Source organism: Cervus canadensis, chromosome 4 (assembly GCF_019320065.1).
Source record: "Cervus canadensis isolate Bull #8, Minnesota chromosome 4, ASM1932006v1, whole genome shotgun sequence".
Lineage (NCBI taxonomy): Eukaryota > Metazoa > Chordata > Mammalia > Artiodactyla > Cervidae > Cervus > Cervus canadensis.
In genome coordinates, this window is record NC_057389.1 from 45,894,908 (window position 1) to 45,922,033 (window position 27,126).

At 44.0% G+C, this 27,126-nt stretch overlaps 1 protein-coding gene across 2 annotated transcripts in view; it reads left to right on the plus strand.

Moving 5' to 3' along the window:
* GLRA1 (glycine receptor alpha 1) overlaps positions 1–27,126 on the plus strand; it is a 90,760-nt gene that overhangs the window by 26,944 nt on the left and 36,690 nt on the right. For both annotated transcript variants that reach the window (XM_043464282.1, XM_043464283.1), the window contains exons 2-3: positions 15,045–15,172; positions 20,434–20,501. In XM_043464282.1, the coding sequence (XP_043320217.1) occupies positions 15,045–15,172; positions 20,434–20,501 (196 nt within the window). The remainder of the gene's footprint in view (positions 1–15,044; positions 15,173–20,433; positions 20,502–27,126) is intronic.

The window sequence follows — 27,126 nt, forward strand, 5'->3', positions numbered from 1 at the left end:
TTTTTTTTTTTTTTTGATGCACAAGATGTCCCAGTTCCATAATTCTATGATTCTTCTACCCACTTCTTCTCCAAGACTTTAGAACCTGCTAAGTAAGACAAAGAAGTTCCACTCCACTAAGCATAGCTGCAGCTCTCTGTCTTAGAGGATTCAGGGGAATCAAGGAGGGCTATTTGAGCCTTATTAGAGATTGGGAGCATCAGTAAAACTCTGTATTTACATACAAATACCCATTTCAACTAAATCCTCTCAACTCACAGCTAACGTGTGCTCTTTCTGAAGACCAATCACTCAGTTTGTTAATGGCAGATGCAGATTTTAATCCAAGTTTCTTTTTCTACAGTTTAAGGTCATTTTTTCCTCAGTGCCCAATGAAAACTGTTTATTATTTTCTCAACATCCTCTTTTGAATCATAGTCTCCTGGATGCCTGAAGACCACACACATCTAAGATTCACTCAGGAAAACCTGTTTTCTCTGGAACAAACAGACCCATTTTGCCAATACATTTCCTAGGGGTTCATTGCAACTTGGCTTATTTTCCACACTAGGTCTGAACCAGCACAGATCTGGGAGGGGAAAGTAATATGGTTTTCTAATAGGTTCAGACAGTCAAGCACTAATTTGTCTTCACATATGTTTCCTTCTATTAATTTGGGAGTTCTTTGAATACAAGAGCTATGGCATACCTATTGTTAAGATATTTAAAAGAGAAGCCTCTGGATTTTGTTGTTCAGTAGCTCAGTCATGTCCAACTATTTGGGACCCCATGGACTGCAGCATGCCAGGCCTCCCTGTCCTTCATCAACTCTCAGAGATTGCTCAAATTCATGTCAATTGAGTCAGTGATGCCATCCAACCATCTCATCCTCTGTCATCCCCTTCTCCTCCTGCCTTCTATCTTTCCCAGCATCAGGGTCTTTCCCAAAGATTTGGCTCATTGCATCAGGTAGCCAAAGTATTGAGGCTTCAGTTTCAGCATCAGTCCTTCCAATGAATATTCAAGACTGATTTTCTTTAGGATGGACTGGTTGGATCTCCTTGCAGTCCAAGCGACTCTCAAGAGCTTTCTCCAACACTATAGTTCAAAAGCATCAATTCTTCAGTGCTCAGCCTTCTTTATGGTCCAACTCTCACATCCATACATGACTACTGGAAAAACCATAGATTTGACTAGACAGACCTTTGTTGACATAGTAATATCTCTGTTTTTTAATATACTGTCTAGATTTGTCATAGCTTTTCTTCCAAGGAGCAAGTGTCTTTTAATTTCATGACTGAAATCACTATCTGCAGTGATTTTGGAGGCCAAAAAAATAAAGTCTGACACTGTTTCCATTGTTTCCCCATCTATACATAAAGTAATGGGACTGGATGCCATGATCTTAATTTTTGAAAGTTGAGTTTTAAGCCAACTTTTTCACTCTCCTCTTTCACTTTCATCAAGAGGCTCTTTAGTTCCTCTTCACTTTCTGCCATAAGGGTGGTGTTGTCTGCATATCTGAGGTTATTGGTATTTCTTCCGACAATCTTGATTTCAGCTTGTGATTCATCTAGCTCAGCATTTTGCATTATGTACTCTGGATATAAGTTAAATAAACAGGGTAACAATATACAGTCTTGACATACTCCTTTCCCAATTTGGAACCAGTCTGTTGTTTCATGTTTGGCTCTAACTGTTGCTTCCTGACCTGCATAGAAGTTTCTCAGGAGGCAGATAAGGTGGTCTGGTATTCCCATCTCTTTAAGAATTTTCCACAGTTTGTTGTGATCCACATACAACAAACTCTGGGGTTAGGCATACCTAAATAGGGCTTCCCAGGTGCCACTAGTGGTAAAGAACCTGCCTGCCAACGCAGGAGACAAGAGATGTGGATTTGATCCCTAGGTTGGAAAGATCCTTTGGAGGAGTGCATGGCAACCCCCTCCAATATTCTTGCCTGGAGAATCCCATGGACAGAAGAGCCTGGCAGGCTGCAGTCCAAAGTACGGCAAAGAATCAAACATGACCGCAGTGACTTAGCACAAATAACTTATGTAACCTCTATAAATCTCAGTTTCCTCATGAGTAAAATGAGGGTAATTAATCCAACCCAAAGGATTATTACTGAACTGACTGACTGAAAGGATTAGATTCAGGATTCACTACTGTAAATAAAGCTCTTTGTGTAAGGCCTGGTCCTTTATAACCACTCAATAAGGGCTGTTATATTTTTATTATTTATATTCAGTCACCTAGTACAACCTTTGACATACAATATGCATTTCATAATTATTTTAGATAAATAAGTAAATAAGTGAGGTAATAAATTAATGCCATCTCAAATGAGATGATAATGATCTCAAAGTACTTAGTGAATGCAAAAGGTTGACTGACCTAAGAAAGGAATTTATTCCTACAGCATCTTTAAGCCTCATGTCCTTTTACCACTCAAATGATACCTAAAGTTGATAAAGGCAGGTGGTATTTCAAAGACGGGTGAACTGAGACAGAAAAATAAAATGAAAGACAAGTTGACTACAGAGAAATTCTGAGTGACAATTTAATAAATAGTCAAGAAGGATTTGTTCACTTCCTTCCTGTCTGTTGGGTCTGGCCAAATAGTCAAGCAGAAGATGCCCCAGACACTGGTCACACTGGGGCTCTGCTATCTGAGACGCTGAGATGAGATCTTAACCTTTGAGTTGATCCTCAGTGTCATCAGCTGTACGTGGAGATGCTGTCATGCGGGTGGCAGGAAGATCAAATGAATTGGAAATGCCAAGTATACCAAAAGTGTTATTTGTGTGACAGTGATCATCATATTCTTCTCAACCCATAATTTCCAATTCTCAGAGCTCCATGAATTCTCACTCACAGTTCCAAAGAGTCATATAAACATTTCTATTACAAACCAGAGCAGCTCCTCAGAGGGACTCTGGAAATCTCTATCACTTGGGATAGTCAATAAAATAGTGTGGGCTTTAGAGACCACTGACTATTGACTATAAGTGAGGTCTGCCACTTATAAGCTATATGACCTCTGCTAAATTTCAGAAAATGCAAGCATCAGTTTCCCCATCTAAAAAATGGAGGTAATGCTGTCATCATCACAGGATTGTTGAGAAGATTAAATACAGTAATATATGTAAAGTGCCCAGCACATAGTAAGTACTCAGTGAATGGTAGCTATTACTATCATTAGCTAATAACACATCTTTCTGTTTTTATCATATTACTATTAGTATTTCTCCTCAATATTCATACTACCAGAACTTTGCCACATCAAATGACCATTCCCTGCTGATCAATGCAGTCTTTTTTTTCCCAAAACTTTTTGTCTAGAATCCCTGAGCTGCATTCTCTACAAAGACATACTTTTCCAGTGGGATTTATCTGATTAAAAAGAAAACTGCATTGAAGGTAATGAGAGCCATTTGCTCTCCTGTCCAACTCGTGGGATGCATGCTAATTACACAGGGCCTGCTAAGAGCTTTGACTCAAGCAGAGTAACCCCCATAGGCCTGTTCAGCATTCAAGCCTCTGAAGAATAGCCCCCCACCCAAATTCCTAACATTGTGACTCATCTAGGGGGTTACTTCCTTTGTGGAACCAGACCACTGAATGGCACTGAAAATGAGAGGCACAGGAAAACTTCCTTAAGTGAGATACACGGGGACAGTCAGGGCAAACTGAGATGGTGGTTGTGGAATTATAATTAGTGACCTAGGAGGGGGAAATGAAAGGCATAGGTTTGACCTAAGACATTGATCTCAGTCATTCTGTAGGATGGCTATACATATTCCTGAAAGAAAAAGGGATGGCTTTTCCTTTTATTGTCCTGCCTTGGATTTTCCCAGAGGACATCAGGTATTCTCTCCCAGAGACTGATATCAGGGCCAGAATTCAGGGCTTTTTGACTCCAGTCAAATCACATCATTGATGTTAAGTACCTGCACAGCTAAATTCCGCTTCCTCTGAAGTACCAGGTGTATACAAGCCATTTAACAAACACCTATTGAGCCCTGACCAGGTACCAGGCTTTGCACTTCATGAAAACCATATGGAGGAAGCTGCCAAAGTCATGTTTTTAGGGTCTTGTCTACATAACACATGACTGTCCGGAAGGCTGGAGACATGAAGGTTGAGCTTGAACCAGAAAACACCAAGGACTGCCATGATTCTGATCCTGAAACAAACACATGAGGTAAGAAGAAGGGAGGTGAGAAGAAAGAAAACATTGGCATGGTTTAAGCAAATGCAGTGCGGTATGCCAGAGTCAGACAGTCAAGCCACAAGCTCCTTAAGCCTTAATTTTCTTACTTTAAAATGGGGGCAGACATCGCTACCTCTCAGGTTGTTTAAAGGATAAATTGTGATAAACATTTAATGTTAGGGGATTTTTGGCCACCAAACAAGAAAAACTAAAATGAAGCTTTCTGAAAATGAAATGAGATGCTGTCAGAGGCAGACATCCATCTTTAGGTGACCACACCTGATTATCTATAGGAAACTCTACCTTTGATCGACTGGGTTTGAGGACCTAGGATGCTCTAGGAGGGCAAGGACTGGGGTAAAGCAAGTGTGGGCACAAAGTTTAAGGAGGCGCGCACTTTCAGGGTTCTGCATGTGCAGGGTTGGTGCCTACACGGCCCTCAGAGTAAGCGACTCTTTCAATTTTGCCAGGCACCTCGTTCTCACCCTACTTCATGAGGATACCTAAATAAAAGCAACAGAAGAATTAATGGAGGGAAAGCTATCTAGAAGAACAGACTGGAAACAATGATAAGGAATGTGAGATATCCCTAGAGAATCAGACTTCCCTAAGGACAGGGGAAGAACCAGATGGAATCTCAAGGTTCCTTTCAGCTCCAAGGATCCAAGGTTTTTTGTTGTTGTTGTTGTTGTTTTTTAATTGTTGGCTGCACCCCCAAAGCGCATGGGACCTTAGTTTCCTGACCAGTGCTCAAACCCCCATCCCTTGCATTGGAAGGCAGAGTCTCAACCACTGGACCACTGGATATGCCCCCAAGATTTCATCTCACTGCAGACTAGAACCATGTTCAAATACTTGTACTTCTTATCCAGATAATGGTTCCTTATAAGAGGCAGATCTAGCTGTGGAAGGTAAGACAGGAAAGGGAAGGGAGTCTTGCTCCATAAGACCTGGAGAAGTGGGCTCAGGGCATGCCAACTGCGCCATTCTGCTCCCTAAGGGGTGCTTAGCAGATCATGAAGTGAAACTAATAAAATGTCAGGCACTCCGGGCCAACCTAAGCCCCTTACTGCAATCAAATAAAATCGGAATTGCACAGCTGGCCAAAGCAAGCCAGCTGTTGACCTGAGGATGCAACCCAGGCAAAGCTGACAGTGACCAGCAAGGCCCATACTGCGCAACAACCCCCAAGCCCCTGGTGTCAGAGTCACAGACAGGAAACTGGTTCAGCCCACAAGGTCAGAGAGTGCCAGCCTTATTCAGCCTCATCCCTTCCTAGGACCTAGGATACCCACCCCTCACACCATCCCTCCATTCCTTTCTAAGGACAGCCCCACAGGCAGAAGAAAGCTTTCTCCCCAAAAATATACAACAAGGACATCGACAAACGTCAGGTCTTCCCAAACGTGTACAGAGGCAAAAGTTTGCAAAACTCAGAAAAATTCTGATTTCTGTCCCCACTTGCTCCCAAATACTGCCTTCTTCCTCTGAACCACCAGAGTACTCCAATTATGCTCCTTAGGCTGAGGGTAACCTCTTATAGTTGTTTATATGTACCTACTCTAGTCTATCTGCTGAACTATCAACAATAAGAGGGCAAAAGCTATTAATTGACAAATGATCACTGGAAATTCCCTGGCAGTCCAGTAGTTGGGACTCTGTGCTTTTATGGCTGAGGGCTGGGTTCAATCCCCGGTCAGGGAACTAAAATCCCACAAGCTGTGCGGTGTGGACAAGACAAAAAGAAAGAAAAGATCATTGATTGCTACTATCCTGTCAAGCACTGTAGACAGACACAAACTCAGTCCACACAGAAGGCTTCTTCTATAAACAGCAACATATTTATCTGCCTCTCCTCCGCAATGCCTTATTCATGTAGTAGGTGCTTAATAAATTAGAAGGATCAGAGGACTGTAGAGCAAGAGGACCCATAGAAATCATACAAGCCCCCACTCAACAATCTAGTCCCTTGACAGAGACTGATAATCCACCCTGCTCCCCTTCCCTGCTGGGTCAGGCTCCAGACCCATCTTCCAAGCAGCTACTCAAAGTGAAGTGTTTACCATGCCTGATCTAATCCAAAACTTCCATTTCCCAGATGAAGAAACTGGGGACCATCTGAGAAAAAGAATTAGCTCAAGAATTAGACCAAGAGAAATTTAGACACAGAGCCAAAACTATATCTGAGTTTCCCAGCCCCACCTTCATATTTCTCCCTCTATTCCACAATGACTTTTATAATTGTGTATGAAGTAATAGGGAAAAGGGGAAATAGTGTCAGATTTCATTTTCTTGGGCTGCAAAATCAATACAGATGGTGACTGCAGCCACAAAATAAAAAGACGCTTGTTCCTTGGAAGAATAGCTATGACAAACCTAGACAGTGTATTGAAAAATGGAGACATCACTTTGTTGACAAAGTCAAAACTACGGTTTTTCCAATATGTCATGTATGGATGTGAGAGTTGGACCATAAAGAAGGTTGAGTGCCAAAGAATTGATGCTTTCAAACTGTGGAGATGAAGAAGACTCTTGAGAGTCCCTTGGATAGCAAGGAGATCAAGCTAGTCAATTCTAAAGGAAATCAACCCTGAATATTCACTGGAAGGATAAAGCTGAAGCTCCAATACTTTGGCACCTGATGTGAAGAGCTGACTCATTGGAAAAGACCCTGATGCTGGGAAAGACTGAGAGGGCAAGAGGAGAAGGGGGTGACAGAGGATGAGAAGGTTGGATGGTATCACTGACTCAATGGACATGAGTTTGAGCAAACTCTGGGAGACAGTGAAAAACAGGGAAGTCTGGCATGCTGCAATTCATGGGGTTGCAAAGAGTCGGACATGACTTAGTGACTGAACAAAAACAACAACATGAAGTAAATGCTTGTGGAAACATAGACCTTCTGTCAACATCTGAAAAGTTGACTTGGTACTTTCTACAAGGAATAAACTCCAGTGCATTAGATGACCTCCCTTCCAAGGCAAAAGGGATGTCCTGGCCCAAGTCAGAGGACACATCTGCCTGGAAACCAAGTTGGACACCCACCATTTGGAGGGGTCTTTTGGAGAGCGCATTTCCCAAGTTTGGCCAGACTACAATTCAACTTAACCAGACAACAGCTGAGAAATCCAGATGGATTATTTGAGCTAACAAGGCATTGAGGAGGGGCAATCTTCCTTAACTTCCAGACCCACCACAAGGACACAGAGCAGGGGGTGCAATCCTGGCTACTCCCAACCTTGAAGACTCAGTGTTCCATTCTTAATTCTTCATCCTTTCTCTTTTTCTGTGTCCCTCCCACTCTCTCTCTCTCTCTCCCCGTCATTCCCCTCCTTCACTCCCACACATGCTCACTAAACTTCTCTTTAATTCTCCAAGTCCTCTCTCACCTCTAGACTTTACTCATGCTGTTCCTTCTACCCAGAACACTCTCCTCTGTTTCTTCCTGGTCAATTCCATACTCAACCTTCATGTTTTACTGTAAAAAACACTATCTCCACAAAGCCTCTTGGAAACCACCTCCTCCCACCAGGTGCAGTTGGGTACCCATCCTCTCTGCTCACTGACTTCCTCAGTTATAGCACTGGCCACACCTCAGACACCTCCACTTCCCTCTTCCTCTCTCTCTCCCGCCCCTGCTTCTCTTCTTACTCTGTGCCTCCAACTTCCTCCTCCAGCTCCCTGCATCCCTCCCTTGGCTCTCCTCAGCCTCTGAATCATTCTTCTGCCCCTCATTTTGTCCTTCCTCCCTTTTCCCCCATCCCTGACCTCCTGACTTTCCTGCCCATGATGAACTCAGGACATGGAATCTGATGGAGGGACCCCCCCACTGCTACCCACACCCACCATGGTCCTTGGGCATGTGGTACCATGAAGGGTCTAATTGAAACAGTTTCTCCTCAGGCTAACTGCCAAGCCCAGCTCATTTGAAATTCAGATTGACAACTGCACATTGATTCCCTATTTCCAATTGATGCTGCAACTAGAGAATGAGAATCTGAACATTGATCTGGCCTGGCTTCCAACAAATCCCTGAGAAATGAGCTGTTCCACTAAAGAAAAATAAGGAGACTGAATGGGAAGGCAGCAAGACAAACACATTCATACTCCCCAGAGGGGTCCAGATAAATTCAAGTCCCAAGACCAGACGTGTAAAGAAGAAAAAAAATTTTTAAAAGAGGGAATATTATAGATTACTAAAATGATGGTTTAGAACCAGAAGGACTCTTAGAGATTATTCTAATCCCCTCATTTTATAGCTTGGGAAACTGAAAGCTCAAAAGGGAAGTGATTCGTCAAAGGTCACAAAGCCCCCTCTTTACTCTGTCACCCTCCCTCCAATGCCACTGTAGAACAGACTCCTGGACTTTGGTTTAATCTCTGTCATTAGGAGTCAAAACTGAGGTCCTTTAAGTACCAAAGTCTCCTAATGTGACAAATGCCCTAAGAGGCACTAGACAGTTCAAATCTCTGTCCAGTCAGTGTAGCCATCGCCATAAGCCTTCTCAACCAGGGACAGAACGCTTGGTCCCCAGAGACCTTACGGGCATTCTGAAAATGACTATTAATCAAATCTGTCTAAACCAAGTCTGATTCACCACATTACATCTCAGTAATCCCTGAAACAATTTGCATCATTTCCAAATACTTTCATAGGGTCAGCAAATCCTAACAATCAAGTGTTTCATTTCTCGGACTCATTCCCAGCCTCTGCGTCCAGTCCCCCATTGTCTATAAGCAAAGGCTCAAGCTCACTAGAGGCAGTGGCTGCAAATGTGCATAAGGGCCCCTGGACGCCTATTTTCTCCGCACAGAGGCGCAAAGAACAGATTTACTTGAGGGGGCCCTAGAAATAATTCTGTGCAAAATGTGCTGTCTAAATATAGCCAGAAATGTACTATGATCATCAAGTGGAAAGGCATGGCTATTTGACTTTCAAATGGAGAATTTATCAGAAAAAGAATTAGAGAAATTTTGGACGAGGGCAGTAAGGGATGGGAGACAATTTTAGGCGGTTCAACACATAATAATAATGTAGAATCATCATTTCAGTCATTTGCATTATCCCAGGAAGAAAGTCTCCATTGGGTGTTACCATGTCTCTAACACCTTTCCAGCGCTCGCTGATCTTCTTTTGGAACTGAGGGCAGGCCTCAGGCTTGGGATGTCAGCCAGCAACAGAATTTAACTAGGATTTTAAACTCTACTCTTTCTGTTTTGTTTTCATTTTATTCACTGCTATGGTTGTCCTCTATTACAGCAAGTAATACTGGTTTTTCATTTGTGAAGAGTGAAATATAAAGTTACTTTTTTTTTTAAAGAAGTGAGATAATTCAAGAACTTTTTTTCCCTAAATAACACATATTTAAAACATATCACCTCCATATCCATTTTTAAATAAGCAGAAATATTTCAACATCTGACATTACTGTGACCCAAACTGTATGAATTTTCAAGATGATTAGAAATATACACAGAAAACAAGATAAGGCCTTTAAAACATACATGTCAATGCAATGAAAACTTTTAAGTGACTAACAGTAGAAATGATTAAAAAAAAAAAAACTTGGCAAAAATTGTCAATGTTCCAAGAAACCATGATACACAGGAGGGGCTAGACTAGAGAATCTCAATATTTCCAAGAATTCTACTGTGAGTCACCTGACAAAACAGAGGATCATTAGCTAAGTCACAACTGCTTCTTCCCCAGTTTCAACTATGGCAAATTCAGAGTGTGCACGGGGATCGCCAGGGGTCAGACACAGGTTTTGATTTTTCTTGGCTGTAAAAATACAACAGAGTTTCAAAACAAGTAGTAATACTACCTACTCTCATGATTTATATTCTTCCTAGTTTACAAAAGCTTTTCCTATACATCGTAGCATTTGGAAGAAGCAGGGATTGCAAATGTGAGCTCTAATCTTTTCCCTCATTCAAGTGCTGTGTGATGTGAGGCCAGTTAATCTCTCAGTCTCGATTCCCACCGGTTCAGTTCACCATACAAGGATTGCTGGTGAGTCAATGGCCAGGTGACCAGACTGCAAGTGCCTTGCTGCAGACCTGTGAGCTAAGATAATCAGAAGATGCTTCAGCTTGGGGAGGATTCAGATATTAAATGGCATATTTTGCTAATAGCAAATGGTAGGGGATAATTTGGGGCAAATTCATTTTCTCACTGTACTGCCTAATGGGATTCAGGCTTATGAAAGAGGCCTGAGGGCAAGAGAAGTCTTCTGCTATAGTAACTGCTAGGAGAGAGGACCACGTTCCCAAACCTTATTATCTGAGGGGAGGGGCTGAGAGAGAATAGGAGCTTAGGAAAGCTTCATAACTGCCACTCCTGGAGTGGCTCGAGAAGTAAATCATAGCAGCGATGAAGTCATAAATCACTGGTTATGTGCCTGTGGTCCCCTTTGTCACGCCAGAGTCACACAGAAGCCATGGGTCTGGTGCTGAATGGAGAAAAGGCTGGGACTGTGGTAAAGTATGGCCATGGAAGGCACTCGGCAGGACTTCCCAGTCATGCAGGGGCTACAATACAGCTGAAAGCAGCAGTGAGACCAGGAGAAACTCCAGACTGACTCTCAACTGTGCGCCCCCCCGCCCCCGCCACACACACTCACACGGTAATGGAAAAGCAAGACAGTAGACTGAGTGCCGGCTATGAACTGAGAACCATCTTTGACATTTTTTACCTGCACTACCTCAGTGACTCCTTGTGCAAAACTTCTTTTGATATATCAGGCAACTGCAGTTCAGAGAAGTTAGGTAATGTTCCCATGGTCACACAGCCAGTAAATGACTGAGACAGGATTGATTCCAAATCATCTCTTCTTTTCACTCTTTATGAACCATTCTATATTACATGTGACAGTACATTTCAGTAACACACACATACAATATATACACTGAACACAAACAGCCACAAAGGCATTTGACATTGTCACACCCTGTACCCCATGTCTACACACGCCATATGGACACACAAAAATGCCCATACTAAACATCACTCTTAACAACACAGTTTGACAGGAACACAAGTCTTCATATTTTTGCATATCCAAATCTATGTAACACAGTTCAGTTCAGTTCAGTCACTCAGTCGTGTCCGACTCTGCAGCCCCACAGACTGCAGCATGCCAGGCCTCCCTGTCCATCACCAACTCCCAGAATTTACTCAAACTCATGTCCATTGAGTCAGTGATGCCATCCAACCATCTCATCCTCTGTTGTCCCCTTCTCCTCCCTCCTTCAATCTTTCCCAGCATCAGGGTGTTTTCCAGTGAGTCAGTTCTTCACACAGGTGGCCAAAGTATTGGAGTTTCAGCTTCAACATCAGTCCTTCCAATGAATATTCAGGACTGATTTCCTTTAGGATGGACTGGTTTGATCTCTTTGCAATCCAAGGGATTCTCAAGAGTCTTCTCCAACACCCAACACCACAGTTCCAAAGCATCATTTCTTTGGTGCTCAGCCTTCTTTATAGTCCAACTCTTACATCCATTTATGACTACTGGAAAAACCATAGCCTTAACTAGATGGACCTTTGTTGGCAAAGTAATGTCTCTGCTTTTTAATATGCTATCTAGGTTGGTCATAACTTTTCTTCCAAGGAGTAAGCGTCTTTTAATTTCGTGGCTGCAGTCACCATCTGCAGTGATTTTGAAGCCCCCCAAAATAAAGTCTGTCACTGTTTCTACTGTTTCCCTATCTATTTGCCATGAAGTGATGGGACCAGATGCCATGATCTTAGTTTTCTGAATGTTGAGCTTTAAGCCAACTTTTTCACTCTCCTCTTTCACTTTCATCAAGAGGCTCTTTAGTTCTTCTTCACTTTCTGGCATAAGGGTGGTGTCATCTGCATATATGAGGCTATTAATATTTCTCTTGGCAATCTTGATTCCAGCTTGTGCTTCATCCAGTCCAGCGTTTCTCTGTACAGCGTTTCTATGTAACACAATCCTCTCTATATCCACAAACACCCTCATATACACCCTAGTCCCCACACATCCACCCACATCCATTCATTTATAAACAAAACATGCATATTCATCACACCTAGAAACCTACCCACATCACACAAACTCACAAACATCCATACTCACACTTGTAAAAACAGGATAATGCATTGTCCCTTATTCTTTCCATCTAAACAAGCCCTTTACAGCCTAGATGTCCATCAACAGATGAATGAATAAAGAAGCTGTGGTACATATATGCAATGGAATACTACTCAGCCATAAAAAGGAAGGCATTTGAATCCATTCTAATGAGGTAGAAAAAGCTAGAACCTATTAAATGGAGAGAAGTAAGTCAGAAAGAGAAATGTAAATATCATATACTGACCCATATATATGGAATCTAAAGAGATGGCACTAAAAAGAAAAAAAGAGATGGCACTGATGAATTTATTTTCAGGGCAGCAATGGAGAATCAGACATAGAGAACAGACTTATGTACATGGCGGGAGGAGGGATGTACACGGGAGATGTATGGAGGGAGAAGGGGAGATGTATGGAGACAGTAACACAGAAATTTACAAACCATATATAAAACAGACAGCCAATGGGAATTTGCTGTGTTTCTCAGGGAACTCAAACAGGGGCTCTGTGACAGGCTGAATAGTGGGATGAGGAGGGAGATGGGAGGGAGGTCCGGGAAGGGGGGGACGTGGGTATACCTATGGCTGATTCTTGTTGATGTATGACAGAAAACCACAAAATTCTGTAAAGCAATTATTCTTCAATTAAGAAATTTCTTAAAAAAGAGCCCTTTAGGATATGAATAAGGAATCTTCAGATTACTAAGCATGAGTGCAACCATCCTAGAAAATTTTTTGAAACTTCAAAGGAATAACTGATTATTTTCACTATTTTTCATTAATGAGTATAATAGTCTACTTATTTTAAAATTGCCATACATGAATATTTCTGAATACTTCCTACTAACCAAGATATTTGACTAATTAATTAAAACATTATTTCATTCATTCAGCAATTATTGAGCACCAAGTATGTGTGAGACACACCATGGTAGACACAGTAGAGGATTAAATAAACAAATAAAGGCAACCCACCACAATTGCTGGTCTCAGAACACAAACACAAGTAACTTCCAACAAGATAGCAGAGTCATGACCCCTGCATGACTGGAAAGGCCCCAGTGAGTGAGGGGACGTGGCAGGAGAAGGGACACGGAGACAAGACAGTCCTGAAGCATCTGGTCCGAGAGAACGGGGAGACGTCAGTGCCACCAGGGCAACTTTGGGAAGGAAGTTTGGGAAGGAAGCTGCAGCATCTGGTTTGGAATGAACTTGAGGCATGGCTTGGCAGGACATCCAAATGGACATGTGCCCCAGGTGTCTGCAAATGAAGAAAGGGGGCCTATGGGAAGAGACAGGGTAGAGACACAGATGTGAGGGCCATCCATTAGAGGGGATCACTTAGACAGTGACAACTCTGACATCAGGAAAGGAGTCACGGCAAAGAACACGAGAGGCAGCGCAAATCCTTGGGGAATACCACGTCCTACTTGGCCAGGTGACAGAAGCTCTCATTTTTTGCAACACACACGTACATCTCTACACATGCACCTCCTCCAGCATACAAGCCCCAGAGCACACACAGTGGGGCTGCACCAGCTTCCAGCTATCTCCTGGATGTAATCATTTCAGGTCAGGGAAGCTCAGTCACCCAAAGCAACAGAAATAATTGATTGTCAATCCTTCAGCTCCCAATCTTGACTGTTCTAGAAATGTGCATGCCTAAAAGAGTATGGCAGGGGAAGGGCCCCTGTTCTTAGACCTCAGTCATTTGTACTACATACTATGGTACAAAAGAACACCTAAAACTACTTTGTTGTGGGGGAAAGGTGACAGAAGCAATGTGAAGCATCCCCAGTTTGATTTCAAATCCCCCAGTTCTGGCTACATCCAGGCAAGTGAGCACTGATTTACCTGGAACCTACATCTCCTTCACTAGCTGTGTCTCAGTTTTTTGAAAGTGTTTTGAAACTTTTTTGAAAGTGCTTTTGAGAGAGCATTTTTGAAAGTGTTTTGAGAGAGTCCCATAAGTATAGGCATCTAAGTTTGTCAAAGGTTCTGAGAAGACTCAAGATAAAGACACCTGGTTCCATTTGTGTTCCCAAATGCATTTGATCTGGGCATCTTCTTTTAAAAAAAATTGGTAGCTCATTCTGACGAGAAACTCTGGGGAAAGACTGGACTGTTGTTGTTTAATCACTCAGTCGTGCCCGACTCTTTTACAGCCCCACGGACTGTAACCCGCCAGGCTCCTGTGTCCACGGAATTTCCCAGGCAAGAATACCAGAGTGGGTGGCCATTTCCTCCTCCAGGGGATATTCCCGACCCAGGGATCGAACCCACATCTCCTGCATTGGCAGGAAGATTCTTTACCACCGAGGAGCTAGGGAAGCCCAAAAAGGCTGGACTACTTGATCTCTAAGATTCTTTCTGGCTGCACTGTTCCATGGACCTCTGAAAGTACAGGCACCCAAAACACAGGGCTGGGCCTTGTGGGAAGTTAACCCTTCAGTCTCCTCTCCCAGGAAAACCAGCAGTCAAGGGTGATTGCCCAAAATCTTAAGAGATGCAGCCTTAAAAGAATCAGCAGTTTCTTAGTATCAACCAGACACTCTCGGCCGCCTGCCAGGATCCCACGCAGGCTGAAACCTGGGCTGGGTAAACAAGGTAGCCTGAGCCTTACCTCATTAAGGACACATATTAGCTATTTCTCCAGTGGTTCTTAGAGCTGGGCTGAGCAAGGCTGGGATATGATCTCAGTGTGAGAAAAGCCCTCATTAACCATCTGCCTCCTCTCTCCTTTCTTAGTCTTGCTGCTTCCAAGGAAGCTGAAGCTGCTCGGTCTGCTTCCAAGCCCATGTCGCCATCTGATTTCCTGGATAAACTCATGGGGAGGACCTCTGGATATGACGCCAGGATCAGGCCCAATTTCAAAGGTAGATAAACTTGCCTTTCAGAGCCCCAGGGATCTGCTTTCCCAGATTGTGGCAGCAAGCCCACTGAATTGTATGCAGATGGTAAATACCCGGTATGAATTCCATGACTCTTTCCTCTCCCCCAAGGGAGATACTGTTAGTCAATTCACCAAGGCCAAACAAAGCTTCTGAGAGTCCAACTCAACAGGATCTCTGGTTGCCTGTGTCACTATGGGAACTAAACCCACTTGCTAGCTTTACTAATGGACAAGCAATGAATGAAGAATGTGGAGAAATGGGTTCAGGTTTTGCTTCATACACAAACTTACTCTCTGAGCTTGGATAAGCCTCTTCCTTTCTCTAGGTTTCAGTCTCCTGGCCTGGGCAGGGATGGAGCGGGCTATCTCTGTGGTTTTTAAACTGTGCCTCATGGAGTCCTGGGGCTTCTTCCCTGTGTCCCAAAAGAGAGAAACAGAGGACAAGATGAGCAAGTCCCCCACCTTGCTTCTCCCCCAAGCAGCTGTACTTTTATTTGTCTTATATGAGAAGCTTCTAACTATAGTTCATCCACTGAAAGCTTCCCCTGGAGTAACAAATAATTTTGGAACTCTCTCCCCTAATAAGAGCCACAATTTCAAACACCTAGTAAGATAATAGGGAGTGGTACAGATATAGAATAATAGTGGTGCAGGCCCCTGGAAAGTAAGCAATCCTTCTGTCCCCCCAGTTCCTGGTCACCCTACAGGACTGTGGGTCTTGTGCTGCCAGACCATCCAAAAGTCCAAGGAAAGCCACAAACCAAGATTTATGAGAAACTTCCTGAAACCTAACACATGTAAATACAAACAAAACCATGTTTGGAAGCCAGATATGCCCTATGGGTAGCCCATTTATTAACCATAAATGAAGTGATCTGAGAAGCTTCTTCTGGCTCACAGTCCTCTGGGCTCTTATGTCTTACAACAAGAGGGGCCAGTTCCTGTCGTCCACTGACGCCTCAGGAGGCTGTAGCCATCTCTAGCTGCTGGGCAGGTTTCTGCACGCGCAGACTCAAGGACCTCCTTGGGAGCCTGTGCACCCTGACCTTCCTCCCAGCACCCCTGCAAAACTCTTATTTCAAAGACCCACAGCCAACCCCATGATCAATCCTTGATTCCAGATGCCCTTCCTTGCTGTTCCTTTTGGCTCAAGTCCAAGACCGAACAGGAGATGTGACAGCTGCTAACAGCTTCCTAGTATCAGCTCCCCCAACCCCCTACCCTCCAAGTCCACTTCTCAAAGCGCTCTGCAAATGCAAAACAGGCTGGGAGGTGCACTGAGGTTTGTTTGGGGGCCCAGTTCCCACACCTGTTGATGTCGAGGTGCTCTTGCTCCCCAGCACCTCACTCCTGAGGCCATTCTCTTCCAGGATTGTTAGCACCACCTTTCTTCCCTCAAAGACAGTGAGTCGGCACCCAAGCCCTTCACCAGAGTCACAGTCTCAAACACCCAGAGGGGCCCAGCAGGTATGGCACACGAATGAAATAGGATGGGGGTAAGCGGAGAGAACCAGAAAGTACAGGCTCCGCTAAGGGCGGCCAGGTCTCAGTTCCTGCCAGGTAGGAATGCAGGCCCTGGGTGGCGTGCCTTCCCAGATGAGACTTAAGTCAGGGGGTTTATGTGAAATCTTCCAAGTTGGCAGCTAAACCATATCATTGGGAAACACCATTGGCCAGATCAAACACATCAGAGAAAACCGACCACCAGTTTGCATCTGCAGCCTCGCAGTTTTCAGGAATTCCATCCCCCCGCGCCCCCTCGTGGGCTCCTTCAGAACTCCAGCCTGAGTAGAAGTGCCTTGGTCTTGTCCATCTGCTGAACGTGGGGCATCCAAGTTTCATGTGCTAGTTATCCTTTGTGCATACCCCTGTACTTGGCACACAGAAGGCCCACAGTACACCCATCATAAATGAACACATGAGCAAATGACCCTAAAAATATGCTAGGTAGAACAATTAAGTGACTTACCCAAGTCATGCTGCCAAGACTGGGGACTTTAACCCAGCTAGCTGCTCGGACTCAATTCTGTCTAATGCTTGTGATTTATTTAGTTGCTTACTCCCTGATTCATTTATTTACTTACTTACATAGCAGTGGACATAACCACTGAATCAGGGCCCTTTCCCTCCCCACCCTGAAAACATTATTCCAAACACTCGGACCCAAAACTTACAGGACAAGACAATCCCTTGGGCCTTTCCCAACCCTGCTCTATCTCTACCCCCTATAATCTCCTCTGACTTGGGCTCTGAGCAAAGCGCATCTTCTTAGAACCCCACCCCAGGTGAAGAGGAGCAAGATCTCTACTTTCCCTTGTGGTGAGGGCTGAAACATTGATTGTAGGGTACCTCCTGCTTCTGAGCCCCATGGCCCCTTTCACATGTCCCAAATGCCCCCCACAAACTACAGAGCTCCTGTAAAGGCCAGGCAGAGTAGGCCCCTATGACCCCCAAGACAACAGGAAGGGGCCTGCCTTGTTTGAGGACCCCACAGGGTGATGAATCACTCAACAGTTTCACCTGAAGATATGGGTTCTGGGGAGAGTGGGCTCTGCAGAACACAGTGGCAGTGAAAGTCGTGACACTGAAATAGACAGCTCGAAAACCGGATTCTAACCCTCCCGCTACTTACCTGATGTCTGTGACCCACAGTAAATCATCTGACACTTCTGGGCCTCTGTTCCTGCATCTGTGAAATGATCCAGGAGAACCAGGCCCTGCCAGCTTTGATATTCTGTATCTTCGCTAAGACTCTGTGTATCACAATGGCTCCCAGGATCGAGGGCATAGCCCAATGCAAACATACACACAAGACCAAAATTAAACTTTAATATTTAATGAAATATATACATTACACTGCTGCCAAAGGCAGCCAGATTGTAATTTTCTTGAGGATAATTTAATTTCAGATTTATTTCAATGAACCACACCTCCCCATGAGGTCCTTTTGGCTGGCGCCCTCTCGCACACATAAATCAGGATCTAATTTATATGGGAGTAACAGCACCAGACACTGGCAGGGCCTGGGTGGGAACTCTGCGCACGTCATTTCAAGGCACAGGCAGTAACTCTTTGGGGCATCTTAATGGTATGAGGCTAAATGAAAAGAGAAACCTGGATCTGAGTCTAAATGAGGGGGGAAAAAACCCTAATGGGCTTTTGTTCTGGTGCAAGTGACCAAGGAGGCAGATTTCTGCTCAGCATAAGGAAAAAATTTTTAGCAGGCAGAGCTATCCAACTATGGAAAGTGCCGCTCGAGACGAAATGAGTTCTCCACTGCTAGAGGTGATCAAGCACTCAGCCCTGAATGAGTAGCAGTGGTTCCTAAACCCACTCTGCATGAGGATCACTCAGGCCACTCATTAAACAATAAACTCTGGGCTAATCCCTACAGATTTGGGTTCACTGGATCTGGGGTTGGGCTGAGGACTCTGTAGTTTAACAAGTTCCCCAGGTGGTTCTATGGCAGACAACTCCGTCTACACCTCATTTTGAGAAACAGTTGGTTAGGTTATCTTTCAAAAACACTCCAGCCCTGCAATCCTATACAGTAAGCTTGTAATTCAACTGAGGCGCTTCCATAAGGAAATTCCAAACCCATGGAGCTGAGAATGACTGCCCAGATCAAGATCTACTCTCCCAAGTTGATGGGGAAATTGCATCCCAGAAAAGGGAAGGAGCATGCCTCAGAGAAAAGAGCCAGTGAGAATTTGGGGCTGTGTCTCAAACACAGGGATCCTGGCAAGCCCTTGGAAGGAAAGCCTGGATTCTCATAGCAGGATTGAGTCCCTTTCTATACCCCAGGATTTCTGAAAAGAAAAGAATCTTGGCTGAGTTTGGGTGAAATGCTTGGGCTAATTTTTCAAGATGAACAGAGGAGTGGGTATGAGAAAACTTGGATTCAAGTCCTGGCTCCACCACTTGCTGGGTACAGAAGCCCAGGTGAGCTACTAAAGTTCTCTGTGCTCTACTGTGAAGCTGGGAATCTCATTGCTAGAGGGACCTAGCAACAATAATTTTGCCCTGCCTACCTCAGGACCTCATGGGGATCAACTAGAAAGTGGACCTGGAAAAAATTCACAAATGGCATGTTGCCATCTTCAAGTGAAGGATTATAACCTATTATCCAAGTCTGAGCCCCCTTCAAAGTCAGCTCAAGGTCACCATCACCTTCACAAGGGCTTCCCTAATGCCTCGCTCTTCAGAACCTCTCTCACACCTGGACTCTTACTCCTTATATAACTTTTACCCACGGCCTCACATTATTTCCTGGTTATTTTATGTTGGCCCTCTTGCCAGCATGAGTGGAAACCCAGTGCTTAAAATCCTGGATTTTGCCACATTATGACCTTGAGCATGCCCCTTCCTTTCTCTGAACCTCTCTCCAAAAGTATAGTCATTAAAACCACTAGCTTCAGAATTCGACCAATCTGAACTCGGGCTTGACCATTTATTTACTAGCTGTGTGGCCATGGACAAACAGCCTCTCTGAGCCTGCTTCCACATCGTAAAATATTGGGAATAACCGTGTCTTCTCATGGAGCTACTGAGAGGATAGAATGAGATAACATTAGTAACACTCTCAGTGCAACAGCAAACCCTGCTCAGTGAATGGTAACTGATTGTACAAAACGAAGAGACTGGGCTTCAGTTGCACAGAGGTCCTGCTAGCAACGAGATTCCAAAGGGCAAATAATCCTCCTCTTCTTTCCTACCCTTGCAGTAGGATTCAAAAAGCTTGCCTGGAAAGTATTTACCAAAGACTTACGGACTTCCCTTGAGGTTCCCTCTGGATTCCTCAGCTGGTAATTCCCATCAACGCCCTTTCAGACAATCATTCTTGGTTCAGAAGTTCAAGGCAAGGAACTTGCTGTTTCTTGCAATTCCCAAGATGGCCTCCAAATGTTGTAGCTGTAAATACATTTCGGCCACAAATTAGAAGGCAGCCAGTGGGGTTTGGGGAAGGCATTTCAACCATATGGCAGGATGATGAATCATCCTGTGTTAATGAAAGTACATCTCAGCCTCTCGTGTTCTGTACCTGGTGCTCACTTGGGGACCCGGGAAGCTGGCATAACGATGTGGCTACGAGTCCCTGCTGCCTGAGAGTGGGGTGGAGGACAAGTAAGGGTCTCCTCCACCGAAGGGGATCTATTCCCAAATTCAGCATTTCATGAATGGGTCTCATCCGGGGGGTTTTTTTCATGGCCATGGAGCTAAGCAGGAATCTCTCTTAATTGGCAGGTCCCCCAGTGAATGTCAGCTGCAACATTTTCATCAACAGCTTCGGTTCCATTGCTGAGACAACTATGGTGAGTGAGTCAAAACACAGGCTGTTACTTACTGCCTGGGAGATCTCTCCCCCTGAAATATTTACCCTCTGTACTGGTCTTGCTCAAGGAGGTGGGAAATCTGGTGTTTTTCAGGGCTTCATGGGATTTGGACATTTTTTACTGTCCTGTTCAATGTTTTGAGTGAAGACATATATCGGAAAATGGCAAGGAGCTAGGGGACTAGCACATACTAAACACTTGGGATTACAAAAGCAAAATTCTATCAAGAGGTGAAAGTTTTAGATTAAAAGAAAATATAAAGACCTGCTTGTAAGTTTAAAATTCAGCTGCGGAATAGCAAAAGACGGGTTATACAAGTTGAGATGGGTATACTTGGTTGATTCTTCTATGTTTGTATATATTTAAAAATTCCCACAGTGAAAATTTTAAAATAAACCTGTTATAGTAGAAAAAATTCTAGAAGGAAAAAATAACCAAATGTTAATAGCAATTATCCCTGAATCATAGTCTTATGGAGGATTTCATATCCTTCAGTACTTTTATATTTTTCTAATTTCTGCAAGGAGTAAATCTTATGTTAATAATTATAAATGAATGTAATGCTACTTTAAAATACTTTTCTCAATGCTTGAAAACAAAAAATCAATTGTATTTGTTTTGAAGGGCGCAATCTAGCTTGTGAGAAAACAATTAAAACGGCCTCAAATCAACTCTCTATGAGCAGAATGAGAAGCAGTCCGTCAGTCACCAAGTCCTATAGATGTTACTGCCTTCAAATCCTCTAAACCATCCATCCCCGGATGCCCACCTGCCCCTAGTCTAGCTCAGGCTGCCACGGTGCCTTGCTCACATTACTGCAAAGTGTCCCCAACTTGCATCTTGCCCCCTCCAATCTATTCTTCCTCACACTGTGGTCTTTGTAAGATACATACCTAACCACACCGGTCCCCTGCTTTAACAACTCCCCTGTAGCCCCTCACCTTCAGCATCAAGCTTGCAAGACCCCTCTGATTCTGGCTGGCTGCATCTCTTCCCTCTCACTTCCCATTCTGGATGAATGGAATTGCTCAGCCTTCTCCACCTGGGAGGTGCTTGCTCTCTGTTTCCAGCCTTCTCTTGATGCTGCAGAGGCCTCTGCCCAGGGCCCCCACTCCAGCTTCCTTTCCATTGCCAACCCTCAGATTCCCTTAACTCTCTGCTTAGGATGACCTCCACAGGAAGTCTTCACACTCTAACACACATGTACACATGTATAAGCTCATATGTGCACTTGACCTAATGCTAGGACGGGTTCCTTCTACCCATTCTCACGACGAGTGCTACGATCCCCACTGAACGCACTGGCCATGCCTTCTCACACTCTCACAGTCTGCCCATGGGTCCCTCCTCTCACTGTAATGTAATTCAGTTCTCTGGGGGCCAGAATCTTGTCTCCTTTCCTGTGGTAACCTTAGCACCTGGCACAGTGATTTAATAACAGGTACTCAGTAATTTTTTTTAAATAAGTAAGCCAAATCTGATATATTGTCTATTGATTCAAACCATGATTTGGTCTGAAATATTTATGCCAATTAGATCTAACCTTTTAGTCCCAGATTGGCAAAAATTGCTGAGTTCTGAACGTCATGGGGCAAAAAGTCCAAAATCTATCCTTTTGCAGAGAGGTCTGTTTTAATATGGTCAAATCAAGCAATCAAAGTCCCTAAAACTAACAGGCCTTTTATCTCCATGGGGAGATTGTCCCGCCTATCAACTAGAACAAACATGGCTGCTTTTCACTGGACCTCCTGGTCCAAAAGCCAAGTCATTCCACCCTGTGAACGGATGCCTTCTCAGAGTTACTAGTGAACCCATCTGCTGTTCTTCTCCCTCCAGACCAGACAGGCATGGACATCTGCATCATTCATTGTGCATGTGACAAATGTTGAAACTTCCACTCTTCTTCCAAAATGGTAGAGAGTTATCAAACCAAGTCACAGTTTACATATGACCCCATTATGTAAGGAACTTGGTTATTTGAGACAGGTGTACGTATCTGCACTCCAACCCCACCCCTGCTTTCCTATAACGGTCGCACAGAAATCTATTTCCTTATTACAGATTACTAATGGAGTAGTGGTTTGCCCTTGTTTTGCATGGTGGTTAAAAGCTGAAACTCTGAAGGAAACCTGGATTCACTCACTTTATGTAAGAGGCTGATTTGCTTTGTTATCTTTAAGCCTCAACTTCGTTGTCTGTAAAATCCCAGAGGTGATTAATTTCATACTACTTCACCAAGTTAATTTTTTTGCCTCCTGAAGTTATTATGGATGGAAATTATAAGCAGGAAAGCATTTCTCAGAGTAAATGCTTTGTAAGTGCTCTTAATGTTTCCAATGATGATGATGAGAACGATGGGGGCAATGATGGGGGCTCTGGGCACTGAAGCCCCAAAGTCACCCCAGATTAGTTGTGTGATCCTGAGCAATTCCTTGACTTCTCCGAGCCTTAGTTTTCCCTTCTCCAGTATATCCTGTCTACCTCTTCAGACTTTATTCCTGCTACATATGCTTTCTGCAGAGACAGTATAGCAATTAGGACATAGACTTCCATGCCCGGACAAAATCTGAGACTCAGGTCTGTGACCATGCATGAGGTAGCCTAAGTCAGCCTCCTCCTTTGCAGAGCAGGGGACCAAGAGCACCCGCCTGGGACTGTTGTGAGGATCGGGAGATAAGGCATGGAAGTGCTGAGCACAGGGTCAGACACAAAGTACGCACACAATGAATGGTAGTTATTATTTTCAGATGCCACTCCAAATTTTCAACAGCTTTCACATTCATTCTCTCACTTCATTCCTTCACCAAATACTTGCTCTGAAAACCACTCTATAAAGCAGACTTGGCAGACACAATGCTCCCCAGTGTATGGCTGAGGAAATGGAGATTCAGAGACACCCCCATCCCAGAACTAGTTAGTGACCGAGCAGGAATTAGGGTCCAATTCTCATAACTGCCAGGAAACCATCCCCAAGAAAAGGACATGCAAAAAGGCAAAATGACTGAAGAGTACAGACATGGGAAGTTGAGGGACCTCAGGCCCACAAACACACTTAAGCAACAACCTAAGTGTTATCCAAAGTGGAAACCCAACCTCAAATCATGCCAGGCTCAGCATGGCTCAGGAGAAAATAGTACTGAAAATGGAGGTAACCAATGAGGGGAGGAGCCCAGGGAGGTGGCTGCCTGGAGTGGAGATAAATAATGTATAGACAGAACATGAAGGGCTGGCAATGAGGTGCTTCTTTGGGAATGGGCCACAGCTGACACAGTTTTCTCTTTATTAACTAAAGTTAATCCAAAGTAGAGTTGTCATTTTCTGGCTTCCACATTCAATAATACTGTGATTTTTTTTTCCCCCATGGGGTTCTTAATTATCAATATGTGTTTAATTTACATTGCAGATAATTCAGGAGAAAACCTAAAATCTCAGAGGTAGAAAAACTGCTAAGAAACTAAGTCAGTCTTTATTTTACCGAAAGAGAATCCAGTGTCTAGAGTGGTGACAAAGCCTGAGCAAGGTCACACAGCATACACTGGGTGTGACGGAAACCCAGGTCCAGGCCTCCTTGCAATGGCCAAGAGCACCACTCCCCTGCAGCTTCTTTCTCCCCTAGATCCCACCAACCAAACCCTCTGGATCACTTTCCCATTCAAGCCTCTTTCCTTGTCACTCAGAATATGCTTAGAAAACAAGATTGCATTCAAAAGCAAGACTGTAGACTTGTATTAATATGGAACACTAAAAAGGGCAACAACCACACATTAAATGCTACTGTGTGTCAGGATTATGCAGAGCACTTCCATGTGTATCATCTTATTTATACCTCACAACACCCCCCATGAGGCAGGACATGTTATCTCCATTTTTGTTGTTGTTTAGTCGCTAAGTCATGTCCAACTCTGTGATCTCATAGTCTGTAGCACACCAGGCTACTCTTGTCCTCCACTATCTCCTGGAGTTTGCTCAAATTCATGTCCACTGAGTTGGTGATGCTATCTAACCATCTGATATTCTGCTACCCGCTTTTCCTCCTGCCCTCAATCTTTCCCAGCATTAGGGTCTTTTCCAATGGGTCAGCTCTTCACATCAGGTGGCCAAAGTATTGAAGCTTCAGTATCAATCCTTTCAATAAATATTAAGGGTTGATTTCCTTAAGATTGACTGGTTTGATCTTCTTGCAGTCCAAGGGACTCTCCAGAGTCTTCTCCAGCACCACAACTCAAAAGCATCAATTTGTTGGCACTCAGCCTTCTTTATGGTTCAACTGTCACATCCATATATGAGTACTGGAAAAATTATAGCTTTTTGATTATATGGACCTTTGTTGGCAAAGTGATATCTCTGCTTTGTAACACGCTGTCTAGGTTTGCCATCGTTTTCTTTCCAAGGAGCAAGTATCTTTTAATTTAATGACTGCAGTCACCATCTGCAGTGATTCTGGAGCCCAGCAAAATAAAATCTGTCACTGCTTCTACTTTTTCCCCTTCTATTTGCCATGAAGTGATGGTACCAGATGCTATGATCCTAGTTTTTTGAATTTTGAGTTTTAGGCCAGCTTTTTAACTCTCCTCTTCCACCTTCATCAAGATGCTCTTTAGTTCCTCTTCACTTTATGCCATTAGAGTGGTATCATCTGCATATCTGAAAATGTTAGTCGCTCAGTTGTGCCTGACTCTTTGTGACCCCATGGACTATAGCCTGCCAGGGAAGAATACTGGAGTGGGTGGCTATTTCCTTCTCCAGGAGATCTTCCTGACCCAGGGATCAAACCCAGGTTTCCTGCATTGCAGGTAGATTCTTTACCATTTGAGCCACTGGGAAAGCCCATATCTACATACCTGAGGTTGTTGATATTTCTCCCACCAATCTTGATTCCAGCTTGGGATTCATCCAGTCTGGCATTTCACATGATGTACTCGGCACAGAAGTTAAATAAGTAGGGTAACAATATACAACCTTGACATACCCCTTTCCCAATTTTGAACCAGTCTATTGTTCCATGTCTGGTTCTACAGATTTCTCAGAAGGCAGATAAGGTTGTCTGGTATTCACAGCTCTTTAGGAATTTTTCACAGTTTGTTGTGATCCACACAATCAAAGGCTTGAGCGTAATCAATAAAGCAGAAGTAGATGTTTTCCTGGAATTCCCTTGTTTTCTCTACAATCCAACAAATGCTAGAAATTTGATCTCTGGTTCCTCTGCCTTTTCTAAATCCACTTGTACATCTGGAAGTTCTCAGTTCATGTATTGCTGAAGACTAGCTGGAAGGATTTTGAGCATAATCTTGCTAGCAAGTGAAATGAGTGCAATTGTGTGGTAGTTTGAACATTCTTTGACATTGCCCTTCTTTGGGATTAGAATGAAAATTGACCTTTTCCAGTGCTGTAGCCACTGCTGAGTTTTACTGAGAAGAAAACTTAGGCTCAAAAAGGTTAGGTCGCTTGCATAAGGACACACAGCTAATAGGTGGCAGAAGTAGGAATTGAAGTCAGATATCACCCCAAACCCCATGTTCTCCTGAGCCAAATATGAGCACTTAATGTCTGGATATTTGGGATTATCCAGCCCTTGCTTGTTTTTTCTTCATCATAAGGAAGTCAGAGCTGAAAGGGAACTTCACTGAACAGACATGCCCAGGCCCCCGTACTTCCAGCCCAGGGCTCAGCCTCACCAACCATGCAATGAACTGGTCGTGTACCCTGGGTCCTTGGTAATATGGTCACAGTCCCAATGTCAGAAACTTTCCAGGCTGTGTCTGTTCTCTAAGAGCTGCAGGAGTGCAGAGCAGCTCTATAACCAGCTGGAGTCCCCAGGCCTGACTGTCTGCCTCCCAGGGCCCAGCTTTATTCACCAGAGCTGAGAGTAGGCAGGCAGACAGCAAAGTAACAGGGATCTCCATCCATTCCTGATGGGGGAAGTGCTGAGGCTGGCTGACCTTCATTCGACCTTTGGAGTGATTCTGAGTCTGTGCAAAAAGATGAAAGTAGAAGTTGGGACAGGAAAGGAGGAAGGAGAAAGGGAAGGGGGGTGCTGGTCTACAGCAGTACCTCCAGCACTCTATAAGACAACAATGTGGACCTAAGACCTCAACGGGACCCGGTAGCTTGTCCGACCACACATGCCTACAGGGGCGCATCAGTGCGTGCTCTGCAGCATCTGTATGTCATTGGAGGATCTGCATGTATGTGTTTATTGAGGGACCATATGTTTGTGCAAATGCACACATGGGCCTGTGTACCTGTGCCCACTAGTTTGAATATATTTAGACAGGTAGTGTTAGTCCCTCAGTTGTGTCCTACTCTTTTCGACACCATGGACTATAGCCTGCCAGGCTCCTCTGTCAATAGAACTCTCCAGGCAAGAATACTGGAGTGGGTTGCCATTTCTTTCTCTAGGGGATCTTCCTGACCCAGGGATCAAACCCAGGTCTCCTGCATTACAGGCAGATTCTTTACTGTCTGAGCCACCAAAAAAGCCCATATAGACAGGTAACCTCAGAGAGAAAAGTGTCTGATGACGTATGGATATGAACATAAGTAGGTACACTTCTATGGTTATAATCGCACATGTGAATGTGTGTAATGAGGATGTGCATGTATC